Here is a 23,491-nt window from a genome sequence, read left to right on the forward strand (position 1 = left end):
TCTCAGCCTGGAGGAGGAAATGATGATGGAAGCATGATGCCTACTCAAGAAAGACAAAGAAGTTCTTCTCCCCCTCCTCACTTTTCTTTTGATTATAAAACTGTAGCCCATAAAGTTCTGGGGGGTGTGGCATCCCTCCTCTCCTACCTGCTTGTAAGCCTCACAAGCATCCTATTCTAATATCCATCTTATCCATCACTTTGCCTCTCGCTGAATTCTTTCTGTGCGGAGACATAAAGGACTGTGGTACTAGAACTCTTTGGAGCCCCTGAAAATGACACTGAATGGTTTCAGTTCTGTAATTATTTGATGATATTAGTTTCATTTTGCTAAAGATACAGTTACCTTGGGAAGGAGGAAGATACTGACAAAGTGGCAGTCAGGGTCCCTGTTCATTTCCAATAAGAGCAGTTTCACTTTGATTTCTTTTATAAATTGGAGTTATTTGAAGATTTAAAAGAAAAAACCCCTGCTAAAGTCAAAGCTTGAAACCCATGATCCTACAGGACATCACTTCTCATCTGTTTTAGTGCAGTCATAAAGACATCTGGTCTACTCCTTGCCAGTAACTAGCTGGGGTGCCACAGACAAATCAGCTTCTCTGCCCTAATCTCCCTACTCCACAAAATGCATAGTTTAGAAATATAATGTCTAAGGTTCATGCTTTCCTATTAGTTTTATTTCTGCTGCTAAGTCACTTCAGTCATGTCCGACTCTGTGCGACCCCATAGACGGCAGCCCACCCGGCTCCTCCATCCCTGGGATTCTCCAGGCAAGAACACTGGAGTGGGTTGCCATTTCCTTCTCCAATGCATGAAAGTGAAAAGTGAAAGTGAAGTCGCTCAGTCATGTCCGACTCTCAGCGACCCCATGGACTGCAGCCTACCAGGCTCCTCCGTCCATGGGATCTTCCAGGCAAGAGTACTGCAGTGGGGTGCCATTGCTTTCTCCGAGTTTTATTTCTAGAGATCAACAAAACTCATACAGAAAAGTTGTTTTGAATAGCTTGATGAATTAAAACTTTCTCACCATTTAACTCCAATAACCTGGGACACAATATGTACACAATATGTACAAAATAAGTGTGTTGAATGTTAAACAAGTGAATGAATGATTTATTTGCTAATTAAAGTTGTGATAGAACTTCATGGGTCCCTACTTTGCTCAAATGAGTTGTGGTGGGATATGACAGTTCTTTTCTACCTGCTGAGGGCTCCGGGAAAGTGACAAGAGCATAATTCAGGAGAGCGAACTCCAAATGACTAGGAATAGGAATTCTGGGTAACCCGCTTGTCTTACCCACCAATATATTGTGAATCCAATTAACCTGTCAGTCTTTATATCTCTCAAGCTTATGTCAAATCCATCTCTATTTGCTAACACAGTAGGCCAACCCAGCATCCTCTATTCTCACATAAGCCTCCTTAGGGTCTCCATACTTCCACTCTTGTTACTTCCAATCTCTTCTATTAATAATTAGGTGTTAAAGATGGTAACCACAACGCTATATGCAAGACAGCAAAAGAGACACGGATGTAAAGAACAGACTTCTGGACTCTGTGGGAGAAGGCAAAGGTGGGATGATTTGAGAAAATAGCACTGAAACATGTATATTACCATATGTGAAAGAAGCAGTCCAATTTCAATGTATGAAACAGGGCGTCAAAGCCAGTGCACTGGGACAACTCTGAGGGATGGGATGGGGAGGGAGGTGGGATGGGGAGGGAGGTGGGATGGGGAGGGAGGTGGAGGGAGCATTCAGGATGGGGGACACATGTACACCCGTGGCTGATTCATGTCAATGTATGGCAAAACCCACCACAATATTGGAAAGTAATTAGCCTCCAATTAAATAAATTGATTTAAAAAATAATTAGGTGTTCATCCTCTATCACTAGAACTTGTTTGTATCTTTCAGGGCACTAGCACACATTTGGCTTATTTTGTTTCTCTCACTAGACTCTGAGCCCTATGAAGTCAGAGATCTTTCTTATTCACCCCCTCTTATTCAGCCCATCCCCGTACCCCCACCTAGTGTTTAGCACCTGGACGCCTTTTCATAAATAGTCAATGAATGAATGCGTGTGAATTCTCAGTCTCAGTGACCCTGTCTTAATTCACCTTTGGGTTATCAGGACCGAGGGCTATGCCTGGTGCCAAGCAGGTACTGCATAAATACTTGTTTCACGTTTGGGTCAACTGAAGAAGGGAGGACTCTCCTCTCTACGTTGTAAACAAAGCTGAATTGTCACTCTGCTAGTTGCTTGACCTTGACCCTGGCCTTCATTAACTGACAAATGAGCTAATTTCACAGGGTTGCTTTACGATGCGCTCTGTTTGGCAAAGGGCTTTGCAGAATGTGTGACACGGCGTATACTCAACATTCCCAGTAGCAGTGGTGGGAGGTCCAAAGTCTAGAAGTGGAAGGGGCGGGGCGAGAAGCTTGGTGCAGATAATGCGTTCTGAGGCTGCGCGCCGCTTGGCCCTCTGGGCTCGCCGTCCTCCCCTCCCCCACCGCCGTCACCTGGGAAACGGGACGCGTTCGCCCGCCCACCGACCGAAGCTAGTTTCATGGCAGCCACGAAGAAAGCAGTTTTGGGGCCGTTGGTGGGAGCAGTGGACCAGGGCACCAGCTCGACGCGCTTTTTGGTTTTCAATTCAAAAACAGCCGAACTACTTAGTCATCATCAAGTGGAAATAAAACAAGAGTTTCCTAAAGAAGGATGGGTGGAACAAGACCCTAAGGAAATCCTGCTGTCCGTGTATGAGTGTATAGAGAAAACGTGTGAGAAACTTGGACAGCTCAATATTGATATTTCCAACATAAAAGCTATTGGTGTCAGTAACCAGAGGGAAACCACTGTAGTCTGGGACAAATTAACTGGAGAACCTCTATACAATGCTGTGGTGTGGCTCGATCTGAGAACCCAGTCTACCGTTGAGAGTCTTAGTAAAAGCATTCCAGTAAATAACAACTTTGTCAAGACCAAGACGGGCCTTCCACTGAGCACTTACTTCAGCGCAGTGAAACTTCGTTGGCTTCTTGACAACGTGAGAAAAGTTCAAAAGGCAGTTGAAGAAGATAGAGCGCTTTTTGGGACCATTGATTCATGGCTTATTTGGAGCTTGACAGGAGGAGCCCGTGGAGGTGTCCATTGTACAGATGTAACAAATGCAAGCAGGACGATGCTTTTCAACATTCACTCTTTGGAATGGGATAAAGAGCTCTGTGAGTTTTTTAAAGTTCCAATGAAAATTCTCCCAAATATCCGGAGTTCTTCTGAGATCTATGGCCTAATGAAAGCTGGGTCTTTGGAAGGTGTGCCCATATCGGGGTGTCTGGGGGACCAGTCTGCTGCATTGGTGGGACAACTGTGCTTCCAGGATGGACAAGCCAAAAACACGTATGGGACAGGCTGTTTCTTACTATGCAATACAGGCCATAAGTGTGTATTTTCTGAACATGGCCTTCTGACCACAGTGGCTTACAAGCTCGGCAGAGACAAACCAGTATATTACGCACTAGAAGGTTCGGTAGCTATAGCTGGTGCTGTTGTTCGCTGGCTAAGGGACAATCTTGGAATTATAAAGACCTCAGAGGAAATTGAAAAACTTGCTAATGAAGTAGGTACCTCTTATGGTTGCTATTTCGTCCCAGCCTTTTCAGGCCTATATGCCCCTTATTGGGAGCCCAGTGCCAGAGGGATCATCTGTGGGCTCACTCAGTTCACCAATAAATGCCATATTGCTTTTGCTGCACTAGAGGCTGTTTGTTTCCAAACCCGAGAAATTCTGGACGCCATGAACCGCGACTGTGGAATTCCACTCAGTCATTTGCAGGTGGACGGAGGGATGACCAACAACAAAATTTTGATGCAACTGCAAGCCGACATTCTGTATATCCCGGTAGTGAAGCCCTCCATGCCGGAAACGACTGCCTTGGGAGCTGCCATGGCAGCAGGGGCTGCAGAAGGGGTCGGCGTGTGGAGTCTCGAGCCTGAGGATTTGTCAGCTGTCACGATGGAGCGGTTTGAACCTCAGATCAACGCCAAGGAGAGCGAAATTCGTTATTCCACATGGAAGAAAGCTGTAATGAAGTCCATGGATTGGGCTACCACTAAGTCTTCACAAAATGGTGACACTGGCATCTTCAGTAGTCTACCCTTGGGCTTTTTTGTAGTGAGTAGCATGGTAATGTTAATCGGAGCCAGGTACCTCTCAGGTGTGCCATAAATAATACCAACTCCTGGATCCCAAAGATCTTGACCTAAGGAGAGAATTCAGTGATTCTGTCTCTTAATGTGCTGACGCTATTCATAGACTCTGATTTTATTTACAAGCCACTTGCTGCATGACCCTCCAAGTAGACCTGTGGCTTGAAATAAAGAAAATGGGGCCGAAAAAAAAAAAGTGATTTCTCAATTAGGAAAAAAAAAAAAATCCCAGCAAGTTTTGCATAAAAAAAGTCACAAACTACTCCCCTGAACTACTCAGGTGTTGTTGTTTTTATCCAACTTTCTATTAAAATGTTGAAGGAGAAAGGGGCATGGTGGGGGGATTGGTAGTCAACTATGTTGATTTGCCCTGTTCCAAACTCCCTCTAGCAATGACTTGACAGCTACCTCCCACTTGGTGTTGGTCAACTCTACAGTAAGAATTATAAAGAAAATGTAGTGTGTGCTCATAGGATGAGGCACAATCTGTTATTTAGTTGCAAAGTTGTGTCTGACTCTTTTGCAACCCTATGGACTACAGCCCACCAGGCTCTTCTCTCCATGGGATTTCCCAGGCAAGAATACTGGAATGGGTTGCCCTTTCCTTCTCCAGGGGATCTTCCCAACCCAGGGATCCAACCTGTGTCTCCTGTATTGGCAGGCAGATTCTCTACCGCTGAGCCACAAGGGAAGCCCGAGGCACAATTTAGAATCACTCCATTTATTTAGCATATCATAAACGGAATCCTTCCGTGGCAAATCTTAGGGTAAAGACTTGAACCCTAAACACAGCCTGCAAGGATCTGATTCGTAGCCACTGTTTTTGCATCATTTCACTACAATCTCCTTGTTCTCTGAGTTCCCATTATATTTGAATGTATGAAGTAAATGAAGTATGTTTATATACTTTAGTTTCAGCCACAGGACCTTTGCACATGTGCTTCCCTTTGCTTGAGTTAGATTCACCTTTATAATTAAATTCAAGGTCACTTCTTCTGAGACTGACCCTCCAGTCTAAATCCTAGAACCTTCTCATTCATTCACAGTAGGGTTTCACTTTGCAATTACACACCCAATGGTGTGGTTAATTTTTCTTGTTTCTCTCCCCGCCCCACCCTCACCCTCCAATCTCAATTTGTACTGAGAGCAGAATTGATGAATGAGCTAGTGTATGTATCCTCAGCGCCCAGATTTGCTCCCGGCAAGTGATAGGTATTCAATAAATGTCCAATGAATGAGTAAGCGAAAGGTTTCCAGGATAGGTGTAGGAATCTGAGACACAAAGCTGAGGAGTCCCCCAGAGTTTGGGAGTGGTGTGGGGGACACAGACCAATAAACAGATGGGTACCAAGCTCCAGAGAAGCTAACTCTTGCTCCTACCTCCAGCTGGTGGGAGAGCCTAACCCTTCTCCAGCTGCAGACACTTTAGGAGGAAGAGGTGGGTTTAAGGGCGGATGCTGAAGCCGGACGCACAGTAATCGATCTCTGAACAACGGCCAGGGTTCGGTGGAGATCCCCGGGTTTCTAGGCTAATTGCAGGAACCCGAGTTGCCGGGCTTGGGCAGGTTGCCAGCTGACCCCGCTTGCCGACCCTTGTGCCCCAGCGTTGCGCTCTCTCTTCGGCGCCCTGGCGAGTCAGCCAATGCGCTCCGGGCGCCGCAGTTGCTCCCGAGCCCCGGCGCTCGTGATTGGTAGCCCCCAGCCTCAGCCCCGGCGGGCCCTCCCACCCAAGACCAAGTCCAGTCCGCGCCCAGTCCCGGGCGGTCGCTGCCTCCTCTGCGCTCGGGAGCCAGGTGCTGGCCCGGGCGGCCGCTCACACTTTGCAGGCGCAGCGGAGCAACGAGGTCCCAGGCGACCGCCCTCAGCGCCGCCCTCGCTCGCCACGGCCGGGCCATGAAGGTCGAGTTTGCGCCACTCAACATCCCGCTGGCGCGGCGGCTGCAGACGGCTGCGGTGCTGCATTGGTTGCTGTCCTTCCTGCTGTTCGGTAAGGACGCCTGGCAGCGCAAGATCCAGGCGAAACCGCGCGGTGCTTGGGGCTCCGTCTGCTCCTTTCCGGACCGTCGTTGTCGGAAACTCCAGGGACGTTCTTAGACTCTCCAGCCCCACTCCCTTTGTAAGCCTAATCTGTCAGATCACACGGGGCGTGGGTAACTAATTTGGGATTCCCCTCTTTGATTCATCCTTTCACGTGAAGCTCGTAGCGAACGACTGATTTCCGACTTAATTTTCCCCAGTGCTGTTTTTAAAAATCGAGGCGTACCTTTACCCCAAGTAAAAGGCCCAGATTTACGGCTCGATGGGTTTTGACACATGTATACATCCAAATGGAACCACGACCCAAGCGAGCTGGAAGACATGGCACTTAAGCCTCTCGAAGTAGACAAACTTGTTTATTGAATTACGGGTTCGGAAATGGACTCAATGCCCAAGGATGTGAAACCTGATCCCTTCCTTCTCTCCACCCTAAGGACAAATATCTTGGTTAGCTTCTCCGTGTTGAAGGTTTCCGGGATGCGGAAAGGTACCTTGTTGCGGATGCACCATGCACTAGTTGGGCTGGGTGGCCTCTGCCTGTAAATAATTCAACCCCGGAGAATGTTGTCCTAGCCGGCTCTTAAATTAAGCCCAGGAGAGGGCAATGGCACCCCACTCCAGTACTCTTGCTTGGAAAATCCCATGGACGGAGGAGCCTGTTAGGCTGCAATCCATGGGGTCGCTAAGAGTCGGACACAACTGAGCGACTTCACTTTCACTTTTCACTTTCATGCATTGGAGAAGGAAATGGCAGCCCACTCCAGTGTTCTTGCCTGGAGAATCCCAGGGACGGGGGAGCCTGGTGGGCTGCCGTCTATGGGGTCGCATAGAGTCGGACACGACTGAGGCGACTTAGCAGCAGCAGCAGCAGCAGGAATACACAGGAGCCAGTCACTAGATGGGGCAGGGGACTTACCTGTGCGCCTTTCCTCCGGGTATTTGTTCTGCTGCTGGAGTAAAGGGGTTCAGGGGGTCAGGGTAAAGGGGGTTGGTATGAGAGCACAGGAATTATTGGGAACCTAACCGCTCAGACAGGACTGAGCGACTAGCACACACAGCCGCTTCAGAAGACTAGTTATTTGTATGCTCGAAGACCATGGACTGTGCACTGGAGGCCGCAGTAGCAGTAATAACTCATTGCACTGTAGAGGTTTACAGTTTTGAACCCTCTTACATTTTGAATGTCTTGGATCGATGGTTCTCAACCTAGGCTGCAATTAAAATGACTGGAGAACTTCCTTTAAAAAATAGGATGCCCATAGTCTCTCCCTAAGAATTTTGAATTCATTTATTTCAGAATGGAACCTGCCCATGGGGATTTTTTTTTTTTTTTAATAAATTCTCCCAAGTGCAGCTTGAGTTTACTAAAAGAGGAAATTGAAAGCCTTAGCTCATTAAGTCCTCCTAGGCCAGACTGTTGGGACAGCATTATATTTTGTTTTGCTCTTGGTCAAAGTACCATTGAGATAATAGCTACACTTATCAAGGCCTTGGGGTGTGCCAGGTGCTCTCTGCCAACTACAAATGGGCACGTGCCGCCTACCTCTACAGTGCTAATCACCATACGCTGTTAACCATGTAATCTTCACCACAGCCCTTTGAGGTAAGGACTGTGCCTTCTTGCACTCATTGTACAGATGAAGGAACCAAGAGGTCGAGTGAATTTTTCACGGGTTAGTAGGTGGTGGAGGAGCTGGGGGCAAACCTGAATACTCTACCCAGACTTCCTGCTTTAACCATTCTGCTGTCCAGTTTAATGTCTTGAACCTGGAGACTGACCTCACTCACCAGTCAGCACATCTCTGATAGCCTGCTGTCTTTTCCTTCCATGGCCCTTGCTGATGCTTGTATCTGTGTATGTCTGTGGCTACTTGAGAAAGGTCTGTATTGCCATCCATAGGTAAGCAGAATTTGTCACTCTAAAATATGTTTCTTTGGTTTATTAATTATTTGAAGCTGGTTATTTTCTAAAAAGCACCAAACAAAACAGACAAAACAAAAAACTCTGAAAACCCAGCAGGAGTTACCCTTTTGTAAGTAATATTCACATTTATAAGAGGAATCTCTATTTGTAGTTGTGTGTCCCTTGCTGTAGGAAAGACGATGACCAAATCTCTAGAAACCTATCAAGTGGAGAAGGGAGGGAAAATGGAGAAGGGAGGCTTATGGTTTGGTTACTTGGTTATGGGGAGGGGCTGGGTGAAGATGGAACCATAGGGCGAAAGCATAATTAGGGAGTTTGGGGTGGACATGTACACACTGCTATGTTTAAAATGGACAAGCAACAAGGTCCTACTGTATAGCACATGGAAGGAACTCTGCTCAGTGTTATGTGACAGCCTGGATGGGGAGTTTGGGGGAGAATGGATACAAGTGTGTATATGGCGAAGTCCCTTCGCTGTTCACCTGAAACTCACAACATTGTTAATCAGCTACCCCAATACAAAATAAAAAGTTAAAAAAAAAAATAGTCTGTCAAGCCACTGTAGTCTGACTCAAATTAGGAGTGGTGGGCCATGTCCAATCCACTCACATGTGGTATGTGGAGCTCTACCACTCACCTTGTGACCTTCAACAATTACTATACCTCCAAGGAGCCAGGTTATCTGTTCTGCAAGATACCTTCAGGATTCCTCTGCTATTTTGGAGGGCTAACTTGTTCCTCAATTATCTATTGTTGTTCAGTTGCTTAGTTGTGTCCAACTGTTTTCAACCCCATGGATTGCAGCCTGCCAGGCTTCCCTAAACTTAACCATCTCCCAGAGTTTGCTCAAACCCATGTCCATTGAGTCTGTGATGCCATCCAACCATTTCATCCTCTGTCATCTCCTTCTCCTCCTGCCTTCAATCCCATCATCAGGATCTTTTCCAATGAATCAGCTCTTCACATCAGGTGGCCAAAGTATTGTAGCTTCAGCATCAGTCTCTGTATTTCTTCTAAAAGGGAAGTTGGAGCTAAAACCTTGATGAGATTTAGGTGAAGTGTTTTTGCCAGTCCTATTCCAAGGTGTTGCTGGGTGCTCATGTCACATTATGTCAGATCCATGTAATGTCCAGTTGTCCCATTATTAGTGTCTAAGAGTGGTCAGTGGGTCCAGGTAAGAAGTAATGTGAGGGCTGGTAATTGACATGGGTGCAGATAAAAGTTCCCCATTGACCAATGATCTTTCACCTAGTCTCTGTTAATGATCCTTGACTAGATTAACTTTTATTTGGGACTACAAAATGGTAATTTTCATATTGTCTCATTCTTTCTTCACATATTAGCTAGAATTCACACCAGGAATAATTTTTCCTGTCATCTGTGGCCATCGCTTACCCTACAATTCCTTTCTTACAGGGAAGATAAGGATAAACACTTATTTCTTTCAATTTTAATTATTTTAAAGAGTTGTAATATCTCCTTTCAATGGTGACAGAAATTTTATTAACTATGTCTTTTAAAATCTCTAAATGAAGATCTTGGAATGCATTTTTCTTTCCACCATCAGGAAATGGGTTTAAACTATTACCAATAGCACTTGAAATATATTTTTTAAAATAGCAAATTGTTTCATTTAGTCATGAAATCAAATACTCTTTCCTTGAGATAAATGTTAAGTGCTTGTTTTTCAATCTTACAACATTGTATTAGTTTTAGGTATACAACGTAATGATTTGATTTCTCTGTTGCAAAATGATTTCCACAAGTTCAGTTAAAGTCCGTCACCACACAGTTACAATTTTATTCTCTTATGATGAGACCTTTAAGATTTACTCTTAGCAACTTTCAGATATACAATATTATTAACTATAGTCACTATGCTATACATTACATCCCCAGAACTTTTGATTTCTAGTTTTGATTTCCATTTTTCTAATGAGAGATATTGAACATCTTTCCATATTAAGCTATCTGTCTTCTTTGGACAGGGAGGCCTGGTGTGCTGCAGTCCATGGGGTCGCAAAGAGTCGGACACGACTGAGCGTGAACTGAACTGTCGTCTTTGGAGAAGCATGTGTTTAAGTCTTCTACTCACTTTTTGACCAGGTTGTTTGTTTTTCTGGTATTGAGCTGCATGAGCTACTTGTATATTTTGAAAGTTAATCCTTTGTCAGTTGTTTCATTTGCTATTATTTTCTCCCATTCTGAGGGTTGTCTTTTCCCTTTGTTTATAGTTTCCTTTGCTGTGAAACAGCTTCTAAGTTTAATTAGGTCCCATTTGTTTATTTTTGTTTTTAATTTCTGTTACTCCACAGTTCATTTGCTCATTTGTGTCAGACTGTTTGAGACCCCGTGGACTGCGGCATGCCAGGCCTCCCTGTTCATTGTCAACTCCCAGAGTTTACTCAAACTTATGTCCATTGAGTTGGTGATGCCATCCAACATCTCATCCTCTGTTGTTCCCTTCCCCTCCTGCCTTCAGTCTTTCCCAGCATCAGGGTCTTTTCCAGTGAGTCAGTTCTTCACATCAGGTGGCCAAAGTATTGGAGTATCAGCTTCAGCATCAGTCCTTCCAATGAATATTCAGGACCAACTTCCTTCAGGATGGACTGGTTGGATCTCCTTGTGTCCAAGGGACTCTCAAGAGTCTTCTCCAACACCACAGTTCAAAAGCATCAATTCTTCGGTGCTCAGCTTTCTTTATAGGCCAACTCTCACATACATACATGACCACTAGAAAAACCATAGCCTTGACTAGATGGACCTTTGTTGACAAAGTAATGTCTCTGCTTTTTAATATGCTGTCTAAGTTGGTCATAGGTTTTCTTCAAAGGAGCAAGCATCTTTTAATTTCATGTCTGCAGTCACTATCTACAGTAATTTTGGAACCCCTAAAAATAAAGTCAGCCACTGTTTCCACTGTTTCCCCATCTATTTGCCATGAAGTGATGGGACCAGAAGCCATGATCTTTGTTTTCTGAATGATGAGTTTTAAGCCAACTTTTTTACTCTCCTCTTACACTTTCATCAAGAGGCTCTTTAGTTCTTCTTTGCTTTCTGCCATAAGTATCATGTCATCTGCATATCTGAGGTCATTGATATTTCTCCCAGGAATCTTGATTCCCAATTGTGCTTCATCCAGTTCAGCATTTCTCATGATGTGCTGTGCATATAAGTTAAATAAGTACAGTGACAATATACAGCCTTGACATACTCCTTTCCTGATTTGGAATCAGTCTGTTGTTCCATGTCTAGTTCTAACTGTTGGCTCTTGACCTGTATACAGATTTCTCAGGAGGCAGGTCAGGTAGTCTGGTATTCCCATCTCTTGAAGAATTTTCCATAGTTTGTTGTGATCCACACAGTCAAAGGCTTTGGCATAGTCAGTAAAGCAGAAGTGGATGTTTTTATGGAACTCTCTTGCTTTTTTGATGAGCCAACAGATGTTGTCAATTTGATCTCGGGTTCCTCTGCCTTTTTAAATCCAACTTGAACATCTGGAAGTTATCGGTTCACGTACTGTTGAAGCCTGGCTTGGAAAATTTTGAGCATTACTTTGATAGTGTGTGAGATGAGTGCAATTGTGTGGTAGTTTGAGCATTCTTTGGCATTGCCTTTCTTTGGGATTGGAATGAAAACTGACCCTTTCCAGTCCTGTGGCCACTGCTGAGTTTTCCGAATTTGCTGGCATATTGAGTGCAGCACTTTCACAGCATCATCTTTTAGGATTTGAAAGAGCTCAACTGGAATTTCATCACCTCCACTAGCTTTGTAACGATGCTTCCTAAGGTCCACGTGACTTTGCATTCCAGGATGTATGGCTCTAGGTAAGTGATCATTCCATCGTGGTTATCTGAGTCGTGAAGATCTTTTTTGTACAGTTCTTCTGTGTATTCTTGCCACCTCTTCTTAATATCTTCTTCTTCTATTAGGTCCATACCATTTCTGTCCTTTATCAAGCCCATCTTTGCATGAAATATTCCCTTGATATCTCTAATTTTCTTGAAGACATCTCTAGTCTTTCCCATTATGTTGTTTTCCTCTATTTCTTTGCACTGATCACTGAGGAAGGCTTTCTTATCCCTCCTTGCTATTCTTTGGAACTCTGCATTCAAATGGATATATCTTTCCTTTTATCCTTTGCTTTTCGCTTCTCTTCTTTTCATAGTTATTTCTAAGGCCTCCTCAGACAACCATTTTGCCTTTCTGCATTTCTTTTTCTTGGGTGTGGACTTGATCACTGCCTCCTGTACAATGTCACAAACCTCCATCTATAGTTCTTCAGGCACTCTATCAGATCTAGTCCCTTGAATCTATTTGTCACTTCTACTGTAAAGCAGAGACATTACTTTGTCAACAAAGGCCCATCTAGTCAAGGCTATGGTTTTTCCAGTAGTCATGTATGGATGTGAGAGTTGAAGTATAAAGAAAGCTGAGCACCAAAGAATTGATGCTTTTGAACTGTGGTGTTGGAGAAGACTGAGAGTCCCTTGGACTGCAAGGAGATCCAACCAGTCCATCCTAAAGGAAATCAGTCCTGAGTGTTCATTGGAAGGACTGATGTTGAAGCTGAAACTCCAGTACCTTGGCCACCTAATGCAAAGAGCTGACTCATTTGAAAAGACCCTGATGCTGGGGAAGATTAAGGGCAGGAGGAGAAGGGGAAGATAGAGGATGAGATGGTTGGATGGCATCACCGACTCAGTGGATATGGGTCTGGGTAGACTCTGGCAGTTGGTGATGGACAGGGAGGCCTGGCGTACTGCGGTTCATGGGGTTGCAAAGCATCTGGGTGACTGAACTGAGCTAAACTGAATGGTCTAGTGGTTTTCCCTACTTTCTTCAATTTAAGTCTGAATTTGGCAATAAGAAGTTCGTGATCTGAGCCACAGTCAGCTCCTGGTCTTGTTTTTGCTGACTGTATAGAGCTTCTCATCTTTGGCTGCAAAGAATATAATCAGTCTGATTTCAGTATTGACCATCTGGTGATGTCCATGTGTAGAGTCTTCTCTTGTGTTGTTAGAAGAGGGTGTTTGCTATGACCAGTGTGTTCTCTTGGCAAAATTCTGTTAGCCTTTGTCCTGCTTCATTTTGTACTCCAAGGCCAAACTTGCCTGTTAATCCAGGTATATCTCTTGACTTCCTGCTTTTGCATTCCAGTCCCCTATGATGAAAAGACATCTTTTTTTGGTGTTAGTTAGTTGTAGGTCTTCATAGAACCACTTAACTTCAGCATCTTTGGCATTAGTGGTTGGAGTATAGACTTGGATTACTGTGATATTGAATGGTTTGCCTTTATATGGACTGAGATCATTCTGTCATTTTTGAGATTGCACCCAAGTACTGCAGACTCTTTTGTTTACTATGATGGCTACTCCATTTCTTCTAAGGGATTCTTGCCCACAGTAGTAGATATAATTGTCATCTGAATTAAATTCACCCATTTGGGTCCATTTTAGCTCACTGATTCCTAAAATGTCAATGTTCACACTCGCCATCTCCTGTTTGACCACTGCTAATTTACTTTGATTCATGGACCTAACATTCCAGGTTCCTGTGCAATATTGTTCTTTACAGCATCAGACTTTATTTTCATCACCAGTTACACCCACAACTGTGCATTGTTTCTGCTTTGGCTCAGCCTCTTCATTCTTTCTGAAGTTATTTCTCCACTCTTCTCTAGTAGCATATTGGGCACCTACCAACCTGGGGAGTTCATATTTCAGTGTCCCATCTTTTTGCCTCTTCATACTGTTCATGGGGTTCTCAAGGCAAGAATGCTGAAGTGGTTTGCCATTCCCTTCTCCAGTGGACCACGTTTTGTCAGAACGCTCCACCATGACCCATCTGTCTTGGGGGCCCTACATAGCATGGCTCATAGTTTCACTGAATTAGATAAGACTGTGATCCATGTGATCAGATTGATTAGTTTTCTGTGATTGTGTCCAAATCCAAAGATGTTGTACTATGACCTGACTGACTCATTTGAAATGACCCTGATGCTGGGAAAGATTGAAGGTGGGAAGAGAAGGGGACGACAGAGGATGAGATGGTAGGATGGCATCACCAACTCAATGGACATGAGTTTGAGTCAACTCCAGGAGTTGGTGATGGACAGGGAGGCCTGGCGTGCTGCAGTCCATGGGGTCTCAATGAGTCGGACACGACTGAGCGACTGAACTGAACTGAACTATGACCTAATCCAGGGGCCCTATTCATGTTTCACCAGTTGCCCCACTAATGTCCTTTATAGCAAAGGAATCTACGTGTATTAAATTACATCGTTTTAGTCTCCCTTAATCTGGAAGATTTTGAGGTAGCACGTTTTAATGTTCACTCTAGTGCTTTGTACTAGATTCTTGGACTTGCATGAACACTATATGCCTCTTCTATCATGGATTATCTTTGTGCTTTTTAGTTTGTAGCTTTACAAATTATTTATGTTTCTTTTGTCCTTCAGCTTGTAAAGCTTTCTGAAATAGTATGAAAACGGGACTGGTTTCAACTCAATCCTTGTTATAATTTGACTTCATTAGGCAAAGAAACAGTTCCAATAATGAATTCATCTTTAACCAAGAAAAGTGTGAATCCTTGTAAGTCAATACTTTTAAAAGGCAGTATGGAGCAGACCCACATATGAGGAATACTAGGCTGCAAAATTCTTCGAGGGGTTCTTAGATTTGTGTTTTAGCATCATCGTCATCCTAAGAATCTCTGGAAGTGAAGTTTTTTTAAAGCAAGCATTTTAAAAATTAGAGGAATGTTAAAATTGCAGTCTTATACTCAGCAGATGGCACTGATTGATGTTTTAAAACACAATGCCTCAGGAATAAAAAAGAAAAGAATGTGATGTGCTAAAGGATTTGCTTGCCTCTGAATTCTCTCCTTTCTTTATACTATGTTAATGGCTAAAATAAGTATAGAAATAGTTTTTATGGGGACAAATGAAAACTTCTTAAATACAAGTGGAAATGATACACATACAAGTTAAATATTTTTAATAATTTCTTAATATTGATCACTGGTCACTATTTAATGCAAATAAATAAACTTCCACAAGTTTTCACAGTGTTTTTCTGATGAGATTTGTTCATGGTAATTTAATAAAATCATGTTAAAGATGAAAATATTCTTACATAAGTAGACTTATTCTGCAGTGTTTTCTTTACTTTTTTTTCTCTTTAGTGGAATCACTTTATTTAATTTTTAAAAAGAAGTTTTGATTATAAGATAATTCATGCTAGTTATTAGAAAAATTAGAAACCAAAGAAGAACTTTTAGGAGAGACTAGAGAAAGTCCATTTTCTCACCCAGAGATACCTATTGTAAATGTTTTGTCATATTCCTTTCCTTTTATTTACCTGTTTTTACAATTTTTGTCAAGGTAATATAAGCACTGGGAAATAAATAAAAAACTGGGTTGAGCCATATGAAACTGGTATTTATAAAGGTCTCAAACAGTTAATGGTGGCTGATAACTAACATTTATTTGGAATTTTCGTATATGCCACTTTTACCAAACCTGGGTTCAGCTGGTAAGCCAATAATTCAAGAGACAAGTGTCAGTAGAAAGGAAAGATTCTTTCATAAGGAAAGCCAGCCACCTGGGAGAAGGTGGATTCGTGTCCAGAGACCAGCTCTGAAGATTGTGCTCAGTCATGATGATTTTTAAAAGGGGAAATGTGGGAAGGGGAAGCATCCCAGTGAATCATCCAGGCAGGAGGTTGAGTTCTACATCATTCTCCATGAGGACAGGCTGGCTGACTCTTCAGATATTATCTTGCCTGTATGATCTGCCTGCAGTATTGCTTGGGGGTAGAGAGCTAGTTATTTTGTTAACTGTATAATTCTTCATTTCCACTTCTTTTTATCTAGGGAAAGGATCAACAGGTGAGGCAAAGCATGGTGTGCATTCAGGAGAGCCTAAGTCCAGAGTTAGTTTCAATGGCTTAGTGATCTCATTCCTATAATTAGGTTCTTTTAAGGTTAGAAGGGAACAGAACTGGGCGAATAGGAAAGGGGCAAAACAGCTGCTCTCACCATCATTGTTCTTTTATTATTCTTATTGTTATCCTTTTGTTTATTAAAAATTTTTTGGTCACACTGTGGCAGTGCAGGTGTGGCATCCCAACCACTGGGACAAAGTTGAGAATGGACAGGAGCTGGGAGATAAAGTCAGCCTGAGATTAGTGACTCAGCACAAAATAAAGAAGAAAGAGGCAATGCTACTCCTTAGAGTAGTAGTAATGGCTGGCATTTTTTGAGCATTTACTCTGTGCCAGGCTTTAAGTCTCTGTGCTCTTCCCCATTGATATCTTTTTGTTTTTATAATTTAAAAAAAAATCTGACACAGAGCATAGACACGTGGGCTCCCCAGCTGGCGCTAGTGGTAGCGCCTGCCAATGCAGCTGAATGCAGGAGACGTAAGAGACACAGGTTCAATCCCTGGGTCAGGAAGATCCCCTGGAGGAGGGCATGGAAACCCACTCCAGTATTCTTGCCTGGATAATTTCATGGACAGAGGAGCCTGGTGGGCTACAGTCCATGGGGTCACAAAGAGTCAGATATGGCTGAAGCGACTTTGCACGCATTGACACAGCATTGACATAAGAAGAAAATGTGTAGCTTAGCTTAATGTATTACTTAAAGGCAAATATTCTTGTCCCTATTGCCCAGGTCAAGTTTTATCAGTTCCTGCTGCATCTATTTGAGTCTACGTCATTAGGCGCACAAATAATTAGAATTGCTCTGCCGTGAAATGTTGCAAGAAGTAGGTGAGCTAAGGCACAGAGTTTCTTCTCTTTTATTTCTATCTCTGGCAATAGAGTTCCTGAAAATGAAGTTTCTCAGTGAAATGTGCCCTTTACATGGGCATATGATGAATAACTGCTCAATCAAGGTGAACACTTGTAGTAGGAACTCTTCTGCATCTGTCTTGTCAATGACAGTTCCTCCACATTGGGGGTGCAGTGGGGCGGTGGGGTAGGGTCATGGGCTTTGACAATGGACCTTGAATTTAGACGGGTCAGCCACTTACAATTCGTGTGTCTTGAGCAATTCACTCAAACTCCTTAAGCTGCAATTTTTCCTACTGTAAAAAGTACATTAGCTCAATGTTATGTAATAACCTAAAAAGGAAAAACATTTGAAAAAGAATAGACACAAGTATTGGGCTTCCTAGGTGGTGCTAGTGGCAAAGAACCTGCCTGCCAGTGTGGGAGATGTAAGAGATGAGGGTTCGATCCTTGGGTTGGGAAGATCCCCTGAAGGAGGAAGTGGTAACCCACTCCAATATTCTGGAGAATTGCATGGACAGAGGAGCCTGGTGGGCTGTGGTCCATAGGACACGACTGAAGCAGCTTAGCAGGCACGCGCAAGCATGCAGACACGGATACATATGACTGAATCACTTTGCTGTACACCTGAAACAAAGACAACGTTGTTAAACAGCTATATGTGAAAATAAACAGCTAAAACATGTATCTCATTTCTAAATTATACCCTTTTGTGAAAAATTACTTTCTAGACTTTTAAAAAACAAAATCAAGAAATTGAAGCCCAGGAAAAAAAGGAAAAAATTACATTAGGAATGTTCCGGCTGCTTCTGTGATGTTGTGGCTATATGAGGATTAAACTTAAAAATATTTTGGTGAAGCCCACAATACAGAAGTTGCCATATACTATACATCCAAGAAATGTTAAGTCATACTATACATTGCTGTCTTGTTATATTATCTCAGTTGAACTGAGGCTCAGTTAAACATACTTGGAAAATATTAGGTCCTCCTACCTTGGGCCACCTAATGCAAAGAACCAACTCATTGGAAAAGACCCTGATGCTGGGAAAGATTGAGGGCAGGAGGAGAAGGGGGCAACAGAGGATGAGATGGTTAGATTGCATCACTGACTCATGGACATGAATTTGAACAAACTCTGGGAGATAGTGGAGGACAGAGGAGTCTGGCATGCTGCAGTCCATGGGGTCGCAAAGAGTCGGATACAACTCAGCAACTGAACAACAACACCTTGACCCAGTGATTGTATGTACAGCGGGAAGATTCTAACAGACCCCAATTTCTGAGGTCTTCCCTTTTCTTACAGCACAGGTATGCCTCGGAATTATCGTGTTCCTGATCATACACAACTACTGGTTCCTCTACCTTCCTTACTTGACATGGCTTTACTTTGACTGGCAAACCCCAGAGCAAGGAGGCAGAAGATCTGAATGGGTCAGAAACTGGGCCATTTGGAGGTACTTTAAGGACTATTTTCCAATTCATGTGAGTAGAATTATTTTACATAGTATGGTTTTGAGCTGAGAAAAAAATGCAAATGTGTTTTTATCACATATTTTTCAAGCTTTTCCCTTTTTAGAGGAAGAGAGCCTGAAATTCAGCCCAAGTTACTAAATGGAGTCTAAGCTAAATTGACAACATTTAGCAGGCTGTGTGTGAAGGGCTCAGGACACAGTTGAAAAATGTGAATACAGCTCTACCCCAGGGAGGGCTTCCCTGGTGGGTGAGATGGTGAAGAAACTGCCTGCAATGGGAGAGATCTGGGTTCATCCCTAGATCAGGAGAGACTTGGGTTCATCCCTAGATCCCTTGAAGAAGGGAATGGCAAACCACTCCAGTATTCTTGCATGGATGGAGGAGCCTGGCGGGCAATCAGTAGGGTCGCAAAGAGTCCGACATGACTGAGAAACAAACACACACTGTCCCAGGAAACTAAAACGAGTCAAGTTTCCCATTTCCTCTTGAATGTAGAACTGCATCCTTTTGTTTCTTATTGGAAACTAATCGGGCAACATTTTATTTTTTTATGTCAACATAAATGCACTGTAGCTCATCAAAACCTGGGATTTGGATCCGAGTCACAACTACATATTTGGGTTTCACCCCCATGGAGTGCTTGTGGTTGGAGCCTTTGGAAACTTCTGTACAAATTATTCCGCCTTCAAGGAGCTGTTTCCCGGCTTTACCTCCTATCTTCACGTGCTGCCATATTGGTTCCGGTGTCCGCTCTTCCGGGAATATCTGATGAGCAGTGGTAAGTGAAAGCAGATCACTGTTTCCACAGTGTTCTGGAGTGGCAGGACCACACAAAATGTTCTCTCTCAAGCCAACCAGGTTTATGGTTTCTTAGAGTACAACTCTCGGAGAAGGCAATGGCAACCCACTCCTGTACTCTTGGCTGGAAAATCCCATGGACGGAGGAGCCCGATAGGCTGCAGTCCATGGGGTCGCTAAGAGTCGGACACAACTGAGCGACTTCACTTTCACTTTTCACTTTCATGCGTTGGAGAAGGAAATGGCAACCCACTCCAGTGTTCTTGCCTGGAGAATCCCAGGGAAGGGGAGCCTGGTGGGCTGCTGTCTATGGGGTCGCACAGAGTTGGACACGACTGAAGCGACTTAGCAGCAGCAGCAGCAGAGTACAACTCTGTCTTTATCCCTGTCTCACACTTCATATGCTGTTTGGATGGTTCTTGCTTTCCCCCACCGGACTGGAAACACCAGGAAGACAGAAAGAAAGTGGAAGTGTTAGTCGCCTAGTCGTGCCCAATTCTTTGCAACCCCATGGACTGTAGTCCGCCAGGCTCCTCTGTCCATGGGATTCTCCAGGCAAGAATACTGGAGTGGGTTGCCATTTCCTTATTTCCTTCTCCAGGGGATCTTCCTGACCCAGGGATCGAAGCTGGGTCTCCTGTACTGCAGGCAGATTCTTTACTGTCTGAGCCACAAGACTGTGTATTTTTTTTTCCCATAATTCACCAAGTAACTAGCATAATATATAGCATAGTACCTGGGATTTAGGAATGTCTAATAGATGTTAATTTAATGAAAGCATAAATTAATGAATGCATTTTGTGTATCCAGATGAGAAAGAAAGAATCATGCTTGGAGCAAATAAGTAGTAAATGGTACCTTTGGAGAGGTGCTATGTCTGCTTTTATGAATACTAGAAATTGAAAATGCCCTCCAATGTGTCTTGGAATAATGGCCACACTGAATCTGCTGTCTTTTTCCTCCCAGATTAAGCACAACTTGACTCAGAAATTTTACTCTGCTACTCTGAATTAGTGGAAGACTTTCAGATTAGAGAAACCATAATTCTCCCAATTCTGAGAATAAAATTCAGTAAAAATTCTGTAAAGATATTATATGAGTGTGTCTCAGAAGTCTGAGATTGTGTTAATAGCTCTTATTTCAACTTAAGAGGCTCAATTTACTTGGTTTTTCCAACTTGACCAATTTACTAAGCGTGAGCTATAGTAACTACAAAGAGCTTTATGTTTATGATCATTGTGTAGGTTAATTATTATTGTCTTTGCATTTCTTGGACATAATGAAAAATGGATAATCTCTTGGGAAAATTGTAATTTCAGGATCAGAGCATATTCAGAGATAGAATTGCTCATGGTATCCCAGGTTTTGATTACTTCTTATTAATTTCTCAACTCTCTGTTGTCATTAGATAGCTTGTTGGAAATCACTGAACATCCTTGCCTGGGTTTCCAGGTTCTGCTTATGGACCTTCACACATATAGCCCTGGGCTGTGTCCAGTTTAGGCTGTGCCTGCATCTGGCCACTAGAGGGCGCACTATCCCCCATCTCCTGAACTAAGCGTGGGAAAAAAAAATCCCTTCTCTTTCCTCTTTTGCAGATGCTGGGTTAGAGTTTTATAAAAGGAAGAAAGTTAAAAGGAAAAGTTTTTTTTTTTTTTTAATTTCAAAAAATCACAGAAATATATTTACATTATGTGTGTGTGTTAGTCACTCAGTCGTGACCCCATGGACTGTGGCCTGCCAAACTCCTCTGTCCATGGGATTTCCCAGGCAAGAATACTGGAGTGGATAGCCTTTCCCTTTTTCAGGGGATCCTGACCCAGGGATCAAACCCAGATCTCCTGCATTGCAGGCAGATTCTTTACCATCTGAGCCAGTAGGCAAGCCCCATTTACATTATACTGTTTGCTGAGTCGAAGTATAGCCACAGGTGAGTTTGGGTAGTATAATTGGAAGCAGGTGTGGCAAATTTGTGGCAGGAGAGATGAAGGTATACCCTCTTGAAGGCCATGTCAACCACAAATAACCAAGGATAGGGTCTTTGTCCACGAGGAGCCACTGTTGCTTTCTAGAACTGGCATTTGAGATGAAGCCGGTCTACTGTCCCTGGCTTATGACATCATGAGATCTTCCCTGTTGCTGTCACCTGAAATCTCCTAAAGCTAAATAAAAACTTCCAAACTTGTAGCCAGGGGAAGTTTGGACTGTCCTTGTCTCTAAGTTTAGGGAGTTCTCATCCCTTCATAGAACTGGCCTCCTAGAACTGCCCCTGGTCCAAAGCTGCCTCTCTACTCTGCACCTGCCTTGGTGACTGCCTCTTTGGTGGGGAAAGACAGACAGCCATGTGCCCCAGACCTCACTTAGTAAGGAACCCATTGTTGTTGTTTGGTCGCTAAGTTGTGTTCAACTCTTTGCGACCCTATAGACTGCAGCATGCTAGGCTCCTCTGTCCATGGGACTCTCCAGGCAAGAATACTGGAGTGGGTTGCCATTTCCTTCTCCAGGGGATCTTCCCAACCCAGGAATTGAACCCATGTCTCCAGCATTGGCAGGTGGATTCTTTACCACTGAGGTTCTCTACCTTAGGAAGCCCTAAGTAACCCATTGCATTTCAGAAATCCTCTGCTGATGGTCTTTCACTCTTACCAAGATTTCTGTGGCTATAAGTCTTTGCAAGTTCCATGTCCATGCTATTCCTCTGGGTGCATTTTGGTAAATCTGTACTCAGCAGATGTTGGCTAGAGTACACGATGTGGTTCATGTTTCTTTATGTCTACTCATTAAGGCTGAGCAGGCAGTTGAGATCAGATCATAGCAGCTTTATCTATAATATATACACTTTAGATTTTTTTTCTTGTAGGTTAGCCATGAGGTGAGGGATTTTGAGCAAAGTAGGGACCTGATAGGATTTTGCACAGTAAGTCATGTAGGCAGCAGCTTGGAAATAAGGTAGAGATGAGCCTGGAGACTATGAACATGAAAAGGCCTATTTCAGTCATCAAGGGACAGGTGATAAGGGCTAAACTGGCACAGTGGCTGTGGTAGTGGAACTAGAGAACAAGGAATCGATATGAAAAATAGTTGATAGAGTCTACAAAACTTGGGGTTCCCAGGTGGCTCAGTGGTAGAGAATTCACCTGCTGATGCAGGAGACTCAAGAGATGCAGGTTCAATCTCTAGCTCGAGAAGATACCCTGGAGGAGGAAATGGCACCCCACTCCAGGATTCTTGCCTGGAGGAGCCTGGTGGGCTACAGTCCAAGGGGTTGCAAAGAGTTGGACATGACTGGGCACACACACAGTGCAACAATATTTAGTGACTGATTCAGCCCATGAGGGCAGCAATTGTATTTCACTGTCTTATCAGCATCTAGCACAGTGTCTAACCTGTAGCAGTAAGTGTTTTTGAATGAATGAATGAATGAACGAGTGAGTGATGAATGATCATGGTGGCTGAAAAGAGGGGACTGTATATGGAAGGAACCTACATTCTGACTTGGGGGACTGGATAGATGATAGTCCCAATTGCTTTGATAAATAATATTGGGAGAAAAACAACTTTGTGGAAAAATTTCATGCACTGGGTTGGGAAGCATGGAGTTTGACGTGTCTCTAAGCTGTTGAGGTAGAGATGTCCTTTGAGCAACAGCAGGTGTAGGCCTGGAGCCTCCGGAGTAAAACTCCCTGGAGATGGGTTTGGGCTAACTCAGCACACGTGAGTGGTGGTTGAATCCTTGTGGAGAGATGAGGTTAAAGACATCAGCCGCTATAAGAGAACACTGTAGACTGGATAGCTTGAACACTAGAAATTTATTTCTTGCAGTCTGAAGGCTGGGACGATCTGATGTCTGGTGATGGCTCACGTGCTGGTTTGCAGATGGCCATCTTGTTGTATCTTCACGTGGTGGAAAGAGAGAACAAACTAGGTTTGTCCTCTTCCTGTCAGAACATTCATCCTGGGACTTCTCTGGTGGTCCAGTGGCTAAGACTCCATGCTCCCAATGCAGGGGGCCTGGGTTTGATCCCTGGTCAGGGAACAAGATCCTGCATGCTGCATCTAAGAGTTCTCATACCACAACTGAAGATCTGAGTGCTGCGACTAAGACCCCAAGCAGCCACATTAATTAATTAGAACATATAAATAAATATTAAAAAAACATTAATCCCATTCAGGAGGCCTCCACTCATGTGCACTAATTATCTCCCAAAGGCCCCACCTCTTAATACCATCCTATTAGGGATTAGAGT

At 43.6% G+C, this 23,491-nt stretch overlaps 2 protein-coding genes across 3 annotated transcripts in view; both read left to right on the top strand.

Moving 5' to 3' along the window:
• The first annotated feature begins 2,514 nt into the window (after positions 1 to 2,514).
• Positions 2,515 to 4,486, top strand: LOC133229686 (glycerol kinase-like). Its single transcript, XM_061386375.1, has one exon. It carries the CDS (start codon positions 2,572 to 2,574, stop codon positions 4,231 to 4,233), a length of 1,662 nt encoding a protein of 553 aa, XP_061242359.1. The 5' UTR covers positions 2,515 to 2,571; the 3' UTR covers positions 4,234 to 4,486.
• A 1,471-nt stretch (positions 4,487 to 5,957) lies between these two features.
• MOGAT1 (monoacylglycerol O-acyltransferase 1) overlaps positions 5,958 to 23,491 on the top strand; it is a 34,559-nt gene continuing 17,025 nt past the window's right edge. For both annotated transcript variants that reach the window (XM_061386386.1, XM_061386397.1), the window contains exons 1-3: positions 5,958 to 6,201; positions 18,277 to 18,455; positions 19,020 to 19,224. In XM_061386386.1, the coding sequence (XP_061242370.1) occupies positions 6,108 to 6,201; positions 18,277 to 18,455; positions 19,020 to 19,224 (478 nt within the window). In that variant the 5' untranslated portion in view covers positions 5,958 to 6,107. The remainder of the gene's footprint in view (positions 6,202 to 18,276; positions 18,456 to 19,019; positions 19,225 to 23,491) is intronic.

The sequence above is a fragment of the Bos javanicus genome, chromosome 2 (genome assembly GCF_032452875.1).
Source record: "Bos javanicus breed banteng chromosome 2, ARS-OSU_banteng_1.0, whole genome shotgun sequence".
Taxonomy (NCBI): domain Eukaryota; kingdom Metazoa; phylum Chordata; class Mammalia; order Artiodactyla; family Bovidae; genus Bos; species Bos javanicus.

Coding starts and splice junctions, on each gene's coding strand:
- LOC133229686 (XM_061386375.1), top strand. CDS start 2,572: ATGGCAGCCACGAAGAAAGCAGTTTTGGGGCCGTTGGTGGGAGCAGTG.